Genomic DNA, 12997 nt, shown 5'->3' on the forward strand with positions numbered 1-12997 from the left:
TTCTAATTTAAAATCGCAATGCTTACTGACGTTTAGGTAGAAATTTATCTACCTGTTAAAATTCCAAAGTAACTTTTCGTTGCTTCTCTATGACACAAGGACAAATTTAATTGTTTTCAGATATGCATTTACAAGGTCATTGAGTGACTGAGCAAATTTGAATGCCAAGTTGAAATTGGGCGTTGAACAGAATTTTCAAAGACAAGGTTGAGTATATTATCATGGACTTATTGAAAAGAATTAATGGATTTTTTTTTTTTTTTTAGTTTTAAGACTGGAATTATTTGCATGAAACTTACGAAGAGATTGGTATTCAAATAGGCATTGAATGAAAAGCAATTTTTACATATCGGAGAGAACACAAAGTTTCAAGGGAAAAAACTGAACGAACAGCAAAATGTAAAATAGATATAAAAATTTAATAAATATAATAAAAAAATATAAAATTTTTATTCTATTTTGGCACAATATATGACCTTAATCATGTATTTTGTAAGTAAATATGGAATAATTGTTTCATATAAGACATAAAAATTTTACTTATGAACGAATTAAAGATATGTATGCTGAATTTAAAAAACAAACGAATTTTAACATAACCAGGATGATTTCTTAAAGCAGTTAAATGAATGATTTTTAGATCTTTTAGCAGGATAATTCCTATAATAGAAACTCTGTAAGTAAATGTAAAAATGCATTATAGTTTTTGGGAAAGCTATCTGAAAAGCGAGTTTTAATTTTCTGAAATGTCTTTACTTCTTAAGTAGAATATTATACTATTTAAACAATAAACACATAATTCCATATACAAACTTCCAATTTTTAAACAATATAATTTAAGGTATCTGTTATAAGAAATGCCACCTAACACTACGAATGAAAATCAAATCATTTTCTTATATTGAAAATGTATTTTCATGTAGCCTTGAACTCTGTTCTCTGTAATCTCAAAAGCATATTATTACTAAATTTTAAAAAATTTCAACGAATTAAGTAGAGAAAAAAAAGAATCCACCCAGACTGTTAAAAAGATTGATTCGAAAATCGTTTTCGTTTTAATCAAAGCTGCAAAATTAGTCATTCTTTATCAAGCAGGTGGTTGAAAGCAGATGGTTTTTACCTTGAAGGATGAATAAACATTCATGATGAGAAAATATTGTCAACATTTGAAAAGAAAATCACTGAAAATGCGAATGCACTACAATTTCATCCTTTTGCTTTTCTCTTCCTCAAAGAATATAAATTACCTTCTTGTGTTTATATTCTAATTGTTATATTTATTTATTTTGTTGATACTAATGTTGTTAATATTTTATTCTAATTAATGGTGATATTTATTTGTTTTTCATCTTTTTTGAGAAACTAAATGAGAAAAATATTAGGTATCATTAAATTATTTTTATTTATAAACAGTTTTTATTGTCCTGTCACATTAGCTATTTAATACTTACTATTTCAATTATTTTGCAGTTTCTGTCTTCGAGAGATAATTGTTATCTACTTGTATTATTTATATATTTTCTATTGATTTAATTTTTCTTCATTAAATCTACTAAATTCTGCTCCAGTAGCCCTCGTGCAGCTTCAAAGAGAACGTTAATTCAACTAGCCAGCAAATCAATTAGCTCAATGACGGCAAAAATGAGCTTAAGTGCAATATCCTCCAACAAACAGAATTTATGTTTCGGCCTTATGGAGGGCTTTAAGACCACGGATGCTTATTTATCATTTTGTTTTTGTGCATTTCGATAGAAATTATTTTCCATTAGGTAAAATATTGACCTTGATTCAAATTATGCTGACTACATATAAGATGACCCCAAATTTTGGAAATAAAACTCATAATATTTTTTCAATTTTTGTTTTTATTAGAGAAATGTAATTCTATATATTTTAGAAGATACCTGAGAAATGCATAAAGTAAAGCATTTATTTGAAGACCAAACGAATTATATCTATGATTATTCAGCTGTGACAATCATTATTTCATTCTGAATTTCACAGTTCTATCTTTACTCACTCTACGGGTATCTGAAATTCGTACATTTTCTAACGTTCTGACGAAAATTTAAGGAAAGCCTATTTCATTGCACATTCGGTTGTATTCAGAACACCTGTTCGTAATTCCTCTTTATAATTTATTCTCTCTTATTTTGGTAACCAGAGATATTTAGATTTATTTGTATAGAGCATTTATTCTTATAATACTAATAATAATATAATAAAGGTTGGTATTATAATATTAATAATATAATAAAGTTCATACTGTAAATATAAACTTTTTTTATTATCAATAGATTCCTTCTCAATATTTAATAAATAGTCGTTAAAGTGTAATTGTAGATTATTCTTTCTTCTAACAACGAATAAGCAGTATTTCCACAAATTTTAGGTAATTTAATTTTTAAAGAAATGAATGTAAAATATTTGCTTAAAATACATTCTCTTTTAAGTTGCAGCCATTCATATTCTTATTTTTATTTTTAGATGTAAAGGCTTTTTTAAACGCACCGTTCAAAATAAAAGAGTGTACACCTGCGTTGCTGAAGGAAACTGTGAAATTACAAAAGCACAGAGAAACAGATGCCAGTACTGCCGATTTCAAAAATGCCTACGCCAAGGAATGGTGCTGGCTGGTAAGTACAAAGTTCCTTTTTTTTCTTATCTTTTGTGTCTCTTTTTACAGCATAAATTTATCTAATAACTTACATTTAAAAAGTAAAAGAAGTTTTTTTACAGAAAAAATATTAGAGTGTTATTCAGTTATGATGTGTAGTAAGCAGTAATAAAATACTGAATATTTTTAAGTAATTATTCAGGATTTCTATTTAATTATATTTGTAAATGAGTTTGATTTTATAAAATAAGATTTGTCGAATGACTAAATATTTAATACGAAATTTTACTTTTTCTGTGATGCCAAAGCAAATAATGAAAGGGTCATTTCAGCTAAAAATTTCAGAATCAAAACCGAAAAAAAAAAATCAACGAATTAGAAAGATTTGAATCTTCGAGATGAATTTTTTTTTTGTAAAATTAATATTTTCAAAATTTTTTTCTTTTTAAGAAAGGTGAAAACTATGTTTGAATGCCTATTTATTTTTTTTATATAAGAGAAACCTGAATGTTGTAGTTCAAATTGTCCGAGAACTCAATCTTTTTAGAAATACACTAAAAAATTGAAAATATTGAAGTAATTTCAGAATTTTTTTGAATTAAAAATTGCTTAGTTATTATTATAAAATAAATTAAGTGAAATCAATGTTTGATCAAATATAAATTCTTTATATCTACAACTATATTGCTCATTATATAGAATACATTAGGTATTTTCCAATTGCTTTTGAAAGAATAAAAAGCGCGTTAAAATATATGGGCTTGCAATTGAATGAGCATTTGTGCGGTATTTTTTTTCGTTCACCATAAACGATTTCAGATAAAAATGCACTGAATCCTTGTTAAAGAAATTTAAATCAAAAAATTGAATCATAATTAGAGTAAATAAAGATGAATTTTCCAGAAAACTTATTTTTATTTTATAAATTTCTTAAATTTAATAATTTATTTAATGATGGTATCTGAGACTTCACGTCTTCAGTGATCTATGCACTTATTTATTCATTTTTCGTATTTTTTTAATATTTATGTATAAAATGTGGCAGAGCCGTTTTTAGAAGTGGAGTAACTGCGGATTTATGTTCTTTTTACATTTTAAATTATAGTGAAAAGTTTGAGTAAGGGCATTTATATTTACAGCCCGTGGGAATGAACAACACATATTGAACGTATTGTTTTAGATTTTTTTACGATACTAACCCGAAATTAGTCCAGCCCAGTCATTTCACTTGCTAAATATGGCTCTGTTGTTTTAGACTTAGTAGTTCTAAGCTTCATGGAGCCAATTAAAAGGTAAGGGAGAGTTTAAAATTAATTTATTTATTTCCGGTAGAGCAATAGATAAGTTTAAACCAGTGATTGGTTTTTAACGTTTTCCATAGACAATACTTAGTTATTTATTTTCACATTTTAAAGAGGTTCTTGGGAATTTTTAGAAAATGTATTTTCACACTTATGACGACGAGACAAATATTTCATCTCTGAGTAATAGAAATTTATCTTTTTTATGTTAATTAATAATTGTATCAACTATCACTGGTTTAAATTTGACATCTATTCGCCTGAAAAATTTCGGAAAAGAGCCAGAGGTAAGCTTATTTGTTTTAAATACAAGGGTTATGCAGAGCACTAACTGGGCAGACTAATTTCGGCTTAGTATCTTTGTTTAGCAGGTCAGAACACTGCTAAGTGATATATTTCATCATTAAAAAATGTACATTTAATAAAAAAATCTAGAATCTGTTCAATGAAAGAATAAAAAGAAGAAGATGAAAAGCAATAAATAATTTTTATTTGTAGGAACTACTGAATATTTATATTATTTACGTTCATACCAACAAAATATTAATATCCAAATTATTGAGCAGAGCTAATTTTATGTTATTATCGGGAAACTTTACTTAATTCACAATAATTAGCACAGTTAGTAATGAAATTTTTCTGATTTGTGTTATTAACATTCGTTCATTTTTTCCAAAATAAAATTTAGTAGAATTTTAAAAAAAATTCTCAGATAAAATTAGCCAATTTTCTGTGAATAAAAAAATCAGAGAATAATATTCGTAATTTTGTTAACTATTTATAATTTAATAATGCACTATCAAACGCAGAATGCTGAAATTTCAGAATTTTCCTTAATTTCACATCTAAAACCATTCCAGGACCATATAATCAAAATATTGAAAATTTTCTTTTTTTTTTCTTGTTAAATAAATTTTCATTAATTCATTTTATGCCTTTAATGATGAAATAAATCACTAAAATAATAGTTATTAGTTTGTCTTAAATTTCATCTAAATACTAATAAATCATAATGGATCATTGCGCGCCACGATTGGTTTTTCTCCCATGACGATCAAATAAGTGAATAAAAAATAAATAAGCATATCGTTAAATTTTCATTAATTTTTCTCATGTGAAACCAAAATTTAATTTTCCTATATAAACTTTTCTGGTTTTTTTTTTTTTTTTTTTCCAAATTTATAAATCTATACGAGTCATTGCTAGAGTTCCTTTTGTTGACGATAAAGAAAGTAAAATAAACAAATAAGCGTTTGCATTGTAGGGATTTTGTTAGTTTGAATTTCCTCAAATCGAAAATGAAATGCATGCAAATTTTTTATGTCACAGATTGTATAAGGATATTTTATTTCCCTAAAAAAACAGATTTTTTTCATATTAGTAGGAACATAAAATAAACTTTTGAATTATTCATTAACTTCCCATTAATTAAATTTATATCATTCTTGTTTATATACCCTATGTTGCTTGAAATTAAAGACTATTTATAATATTTTTAATGTAAAAACTATTTTTGCATAAAATATTATACAAGTTTTTTTATCATCTAAAATCTTTATCGTCTGCTTTTAACTAAAATTAGAATATCAATTGAACCAGACGATTTTTAAAAACCATCGATAATTTTCTTCAAAATATATAAATATTTGTCATATTAGTATAGCAAATTTTGTTCCCAAATGCTAATTTCCCAATAATAAGGATTGTTGCCTTCATTCGAGCAATTGACTTAAGCCTACTTTTAAGCATAGTTAAATAACTATTTTAAGATCAATAAAAGTCTTGTCAAAAGATGTACTTAAAAAAAAAAAGAAATTAAAAAAATAATGGTAGAGTAATTCAAAGCATAAAAACGACAAGTTTTTTGTAAATTTCTAATTTTATTCAATGTTTGATTAATTTCCCTACTTTGAAAAGTTGACAGCATTCTTTATGTTTTATATAATGTATGGAAAATTTGGGTGAATTTGCCCCAGTCATTTTAATGCAGATGTGGAACACACACACACACACACACACACACACACACACACACACACACACACACACACACACACACACACACAGCCACAATGACTTTTATTTATATTGAAATAGAAAATTAGCGCCAAAATTATATTTATTGGAACTGTTTTCACGTGAATAAACGGCATGCTTTATTTCATCTTATGTCACTCAGAATTTTTCTGTCGTCTATTGCCCGACGTCATTATAAGCTTCCCTTTCAAAGAGGATAAAATAAACGAGTAAAAGATATATTAAAAAATGAGAAGAAAAAAAATTCTGTTCCGAAAAAGGAATAAAAGCTTCTTCAGTCTATTTTGATCCTGAATTAAAGAAAAGTGGGGCGTTGAGGAAAACTTTCCGTTTGATGGGCAACACAATGTCAGATGTCCAGATGAATTTATGCGCTCGGTTTTCAACTTTTATTTTTGGATATTTTCTAGCACTCTTCCTTGTTAAGGGTATTTGCATGTAAGGTCAATGATATGCGCTTAACTTACTATCAAAAATAATAATGAAATGGCATTTCTTTTAACTTTAAATGGCTTCGTTGGTATTGATTATAATAAATGAGTGATGTTAAAAATAGCCTGTGGAAAATTCGATCTCATTTCAGTGGAAAGTCTGACGTAAAGATTTATTTTTTTTTCTTTCGATATAGATATGTTCTAATTTTCAAGCTATATCTCTAATACGTATAAAATGAATTCGCTTGTTAAAGGGATTCTTTTATGAAATTATCTTAAATCCCTTGCAGAGATTGAATCAAATATTCAACTCATTGTAAACGAGCTCCTATTTAGTGGTAAAACAAGAGAAAAATGAAATTTATGAATTCACTACTTGGTGAATTATCTACTAGCACATTACCTAGAATGGAGTATTTCTTTCAATTTTAAATGACTTCGTTTTTATTGATTATACTAAATGAGCGATGTTTAAGATAGCCTATAGAAAATTCCATCTAGTTTAAATCGAAAGTCTGACAAAAAGATTTAATTTTTTAAAATTCAAATATGTGCTAATTTTTAAACCAATATCTCTTATATGCATAAAATAATTTCTTTTGCAAAAGAGAATCCCTTATGAAATTTTCTTGAAAATCTTGGAAAGATTGCAGAAAATAAAATATCCGCTACAGCGGAATAGAGGAAAAAATGACTGAAGAAAATTGAAATTATAATATTTATTAATTCCTTACTTGGTGATTTTGCTACTATTAGAGATGATTTGGTTAATTCCACATCTAATATACATTTTTAATGTTTAATTTCAGTATACCGAATAGCAGAAACAATTTTAGAAAAATCCATAAAAAAGCCACTTTCTTTAATTCTTTACAAATAGCATCAAGGAAAATATAGAGTGCCATACTTTCCACAAAGTAAAGAATTTTTGAAAGAAATTTCTATAATTTTACTATATGCCATGATTGGATTGGAACAAATATTTTGTCGAGTATTTATAAAGCTGTATATGACTTCGATACAGTTAACTGAAAACATGAATATGCAATTTTCCTTCTTGTAGCTGTACGTGAGGATCGTATGCCTGGAGGCAGGAATTCTGGGGCGGTTTATAATTTATATAAGGTAAGTATATTCATTTTAAAATTTAAGTAAAATAAAACTCTGCTTGTCATCGAAGTAAGTATTGAAAAAAATACGAAAAAGGCTCCTTCAAAAATATTTTTAAAAAATGGATTTTAAAAGAAGGATATAAAAATATGCGAATGTAAATCAAAGCTTTATCATAGAAAAAACTTTTGGAAGAATATTTTTTTAGGAAAATTTTTGAGTTAATTATAAATGGAAATGATGAAAAACCGAAAGTAGTTGAAATATAATCGTGAAAATTAGTGACTTTTTTTTATTCTTGACCTTTTTAATCCCAAAGTTTTCAATTTTAATAAATTTATTCGAAATCTACAGATATAAAATTATCTTATAATATAGTGGTTTTTGACCGCTATATAATTAAGCTTTACCATGCAAGTGAAGATGCTTTAATGAAATCAGAATAATAAAACTATTTAAACACGTTTCATAATACGGTATTCTTAATATATATATATATATATATATATATTACTGTATTCGTTGCAATTTTTTATATGAATTTCGACATTTGAGTAAATCCTACCAGATGCATTTTGAAATTTTAAAATGGCAAAAATTTAACAAAGAAAACGAAGATATTTTTAAAAACCAAATAGATATAATAGAAAATAACAGTTTTACTAGCAAACCCTATAGAGAGTAATGATACAATTCATGCGAGAGAACAGGCCCTAAATATAATTTTTTCAACAGTCTGAAAATAATTAATGTTCTTTAAATAACTAGTTTAATCTGTAATACTCATGGTTTTTTAGGTAAAATACAAGAAACACAAAAAAAGCCAGAAGAATGGTCAAATCCGTCATATAGAACCCTCCCAGAGGAGTAATAGTAGTTGCAGCAGTACCAGTGGTAATAACATCAACAATAACAGCAACAATACCAATAACAATCACAATATGAATCCCAACAACCATATAAGATTTGCACCTGCTGCTCCTATTGAGTGGACAAATGGTCAGATCCTGAAAGCTGCCCTGACTAGCCCTTGCGACATTCTGCAGTTGCGTCGTCAACTGGAATCTTGGATGAATAACGCCAGAGACAGACAGATGACTCCAGAGCAAGCAATGATCATCATCAGTCAACTCATAGAATGCGATGACTTTGAAGACATTGCAGTCGTCACAAACTTGGATGAACTGAAAGAGGCTAAATCTGAGCTGAGTGACAAACTCTGTCAAATAGGAGATACCATCGTTTATAAACTGGTTCAATGGACTAAAAGACTTCCGTTTTACTTAGAGTTACCTGTCACAGTGCACACTCAGGTAAGTTCTGGGTGTACTGCCAAAAAAATTTGATTGTCTACTGTTTATGAATATAATAATTCGAGGTTGTGGGAATTTTATTATTATTGTGTAAGAAATTCAAATAATATTAAGGGATGATTTGATAAAAATAATCATACCTTTTTTTCTGAGGTTTTTGTGCTTTGTCAACTGCAGTATGCCACTTGTTTTGGTTTGAATGTAACTCAGCAAGCCATCATCCTTATTATTATGTAGTGCTACTTACCAACCATAAGGAATTATCGCTCGGTGACGGAGGTGTCAGAGAAAAAATAATGTAAAAAAGTGGTAATAACTATCATGAACTAATTTAAGGTTAAAAGTTTATCTTTTGTACTATTAAATATTTATATCTTTTTAACTACCTTTTACTCATAAAGTAATTGTTTAATGCTGATTTAATATCTCACAATATTTTATACTTTAATTTACTTTAAAGCTTAAATGACAAGTATTACTGTCAGAACTCAGTAAAACGTCATTCTTTAGAAAGTGACATTTTCTAAAAGGACTTTCGAAGTGCGTTATGCTTATACGGACTTTCTGCCATAACTTGGCGACTATACTTATAAATTAAAGAACCTTAGAAAAGCAACATAATCCGGAGAAAGAAACTTAGCATCGTCGTTTAAATTTGTTTTGCAAATCTGTTGAGTTATATCTCAAACTTGTAGAAAGAAAGACTTGTTTTTTAAGGACGTAGATTTTTTGCCTAGTTGAAACTTCGAAAAATATTTTTGTAGCGACAATTACGTTATGATCCATTTTGCCTACAAATCCTTCTCTCGTAATAATTAGTTGACTTCTAACTATACGGAGACGTTTAGTTACTTCCAAAGTTAAAGTTAAGAAAGATATCTTAGAAAGTTAGAAAGTTTCAATATCGTCGTAATATTTCATTTCCCCAGGTAAAATTTATTTTCTGAGGCCAAATAGTAGAAGTTTAATTTTTCCTTGTTGATGATGCTTGCTGATTTATTTCACAAAACAGTGTGTTTAGTCTTGATTACATACAGTGGACCATTGGCGTATTATTGAGTTCTGACTGCATATGGAAAAAATTTCCATGACATTGTAACGTCTTAATTTATCTTAATTTTTATTTTATTCGTGTTAACTAATAGTTAATAATCTTCTATTTTTCTAAGTAGTCCATAATATTAGAAAAGGCGTAATTCAATTTTATAAAAGCATGCTTGATATTTTATCAACAAACCAGAAAGCTATCTTGTCATTGACAAAAATGAATTAAAAATATAAAAAAAATTAATTAAAATTTTACAAATGTAGGAGTTTATTAAATCTTTCAGTCTCTTTCAGAAGGCAACCTAGTTGTTTTAATCTTTCCCTCTTTTAGCTATTATCGCACAAGTGGCATGAACTTCTGGTTTTGACAACTTCCGCATATGTTGCCATTCGATCTAACAACAATAACAATGGTCCCTGTACAAGTAGTGGTTACAATAACGGTGGAGTACCAAATGGAGCTCCAACCCGTATGAGCAATGACGAACTCCAACATGAGGTTGGCATGGGTCTTTGTGCACTGCATTCTGTCCTTGGAGCAATGGTTGATGGAGCGATCTCATTAGAACAACTGAAAGTAGAAGCCGGCCAATTGGTAGAACAACTGACTCAACTGACGGCAACGTTCAAAAAGCTGCAGTTATGTCTAGAAGAATATGTTTGTTTGAAAGTGGTGGCGATGCTGAATCAAGGTAAACTATATCTCTTCTGGAATAGTTTGTTATAATATTTATTGGATTTTTAGGAAATATATTAATTAATTCAAACGAATAACAGCTCTAATTAATATTCATAATATAATTATGCTAGTTAGATTTAGAAAATCAAAAACTTCGTAGATTTAATAATGTAAATCATGGTTTTCTTTTAATTAAAAAGATAGGCTAAAAATTTAATAAGGATGCCTTTGTAAATTTCTAATAATCAGATCATAAAACGAAAGTTAGATCATAAAATGCGGTTACTGTGTAGGGTTATTTATTGGAAAAAAAAGTCGCTCATTAAGGAATTTTTCATTCTTATACTCACACTTATTTAACAGAATTATTATTACAGTATTAATGAAGTTGTCACCAAGGTCAACCATAATAAAAAAAATATGAAAGGAATTCATTACATCATTATTCTGTAAAGGAATTCATTACATCATTATTCTGTAAATAAATAATTCTCTCGTGTTCTAGATTAGATTGAATAGTTTCATTGATAACTTTTGATGCATGACCACATTTTAAACACACTAAAAGGAATCATGCTTTGAGGGGTATTCACATGGACAGTAATAACTTATTAATGCTGTCTTAACTAAAATGAAAAGCAGTTAACTATTTATATCACTTCTATACATACTTTCTTAATTGGTAGGGATTTTGTCTGCCTTGCGCATGTATATATATGAGTCTTTTGTATTTCCTCATTTCTATAAGGCTATTTTGTTCCAGAAGGATATCAAGGGCAAAGAGAGATTGAATTAATCCAGGAGAGATATTTGACTGCCCTTCGAGTATTTGTGGAGAATCGATTTCCTCAACAATCTGGAAGACTCGGTGAACTTCTCAATCGTCTGCCGGAAATTCAGTCAGCGGGAGAGCTGCTTCTACATACGAAGATGTTTTTCGTCCCATTGTTCTTAAACACCAATTTCGCTAGATAACAGGGGAGAGAGAATATTCTGGCTGTTCCTCAACGTCCACCTCTTGCACCCAATATCCACAGACGATGTCCGAGTGGCGATTGGGCTACAAGGGTGACTTCCAAGAGAGTGAATGACTGCAATTATTGACTAGTCAAGAGCGTTGAGAAAGCCTGCAGAGATCTGAAGTTACTAGCGAAGGGCAGAAAATCTAATGACGTGCAATAGACCCGAGCTGAGGACGTTGTGTACAGAATTGCAAAATTTGTAATTTTTCTCTTTGTGTTTGTTTTTTTCTAAGCATTATGGTTTTTTCCTGCCTCTTGAAGGCACATTATTGCTATTGAATTTATCATTAAAGCAAAATTTGTTTCGTCCAAATTGTCTTTTGTTTTATTTAAAGTACATCGTACAATCTGAAATATGACATAAGCCCCAATAATAATTTTAAACCTCAAAAATGATATAATTTATAAAGGTTTATATAAGGATATTTGTTTCAAATAATTTCCTGAAAGGAGCAGATATATTAGAGCAGATGTTCTTTAACTTTTACCACAATGTCTATTTATTACTGAAAATTTATTTTAATTTATCAATCAATTTCAATAATTGAAAAACCATTAAATACATCCTTTTCTATCCCGCATTTATAGATAATCAATAACCACTTATGATAAAAAGTACATAGCAATTTTTTTTTAACTTTTTCTAAATAAAATATCACGTTTTGGCTGATTCATTTCTAAGGCTTAATTTTTAATTAGATTTTTAAATCACTAAATACAATAAAATAAAATAAGGTATGTCAATAATTAATAATTCTTTTTATTTATCAAATGCATCGCTTTAATTGCTATGAAGTTATTTAAACCGATATAGTTTTCGAACAGATTCCACTAATCGATTAATATTCCATAACTCTTAATATCTAATACAGACACCACAAATTTTCGCACGCCTTATGCTAGATCGAAAAAATAAAATCAATCTCATTGAATACCTAATCAATCGTACCAAATACAGCAAATCAATAAAATTCCTCTCAATAAGCTCCTTTCTGAAGTGAATTGTAATTTGCGCATGCATAATTTTAAATAAATTTTTTCTGTCTCTATTTGACAGTATGAAATTATTTCAAAGAAATTAAAATTTGACGTCACTATTTTAGATAATTGCAATGTCACTGTAGTCACTCGAAGTCTCACTTCTACAATCTCTAAAAAACAGCATAATTTTGATTCTTTTCACATTAAAATGCAGAAACAGATAGAACTAGGACTAAGAGATACAAACTGATCACTTAACAGAAAAATTATCATTGATTTCTTGAGAAACTGATTCTAAAAAATTCGATAAATCTATCGAAATAGTCTTGAAAAATTAGCACTGATAACAAGAGTAGCAATCAACCTTGGGCAATTGGCGCCTAGGGTACTTTCTTCTATTTTCCGACTTCTAGAACTTCTAGATTTTCATTCCTAGATTTTTGCTCTTAAAAAGGA

At 28.3% G+C, this 12997-nt stretch overlaps 1 protein-coding gene across 5 annotated transcripts in view; it reads left to right on the forward strand.

Annotated features, from left to right (window-relative positions):
• Window positions 1–11873, forward strand: part of LOC129958904 (hormone receptor 4-like) — a 54426-nt gene extending 42553 nt beyond the window's left edge. For 4 of the 5 annotated variants that reach the window (XM_056071629.1, XM_056071631.1, XM_056071630.1 and 1 more), the window contains exons 3-7: window positions 2488–2636; window positions 7453–7514; window positions 8297–8812; window positions 10191–10551; window positions 11302–11873. In XM_056071629.1, the coding sequence (XP_055927604.1) occupies window positions 2488–2636; window positions 7453–7514; window positions 8297–8812; window positions 10191–10551; window positions 11302–11513 (1300 nt within the window). In that variant the 3' untranslated portion in view covers window positions 11514–11873. The remainder of the gene's footprint in view (window positions 1–2487; window positions 2637–7452; window positions 7515–8296; window positions 8813–10190; window positions 10552–11301) is intronic. The other variant, XM_056071633.1, reaches the window with a different exon arrangement.
• Window positions 11874–12997: the final 1124 nt, after the last annotated feature.

This window comes from Argiope bruennichi, chromosome X1 (assembly GCF_947563725.1).
Source record: "Argiope bruennichi chromosome X1, qqArgBrue1.1, whole genome shotgun sequence".
NCBI lineage: Eukaryota > Metazoa > Arthropoda > Arachnida > Araneae > Araneidae > Argiope > Argiope bruennichi.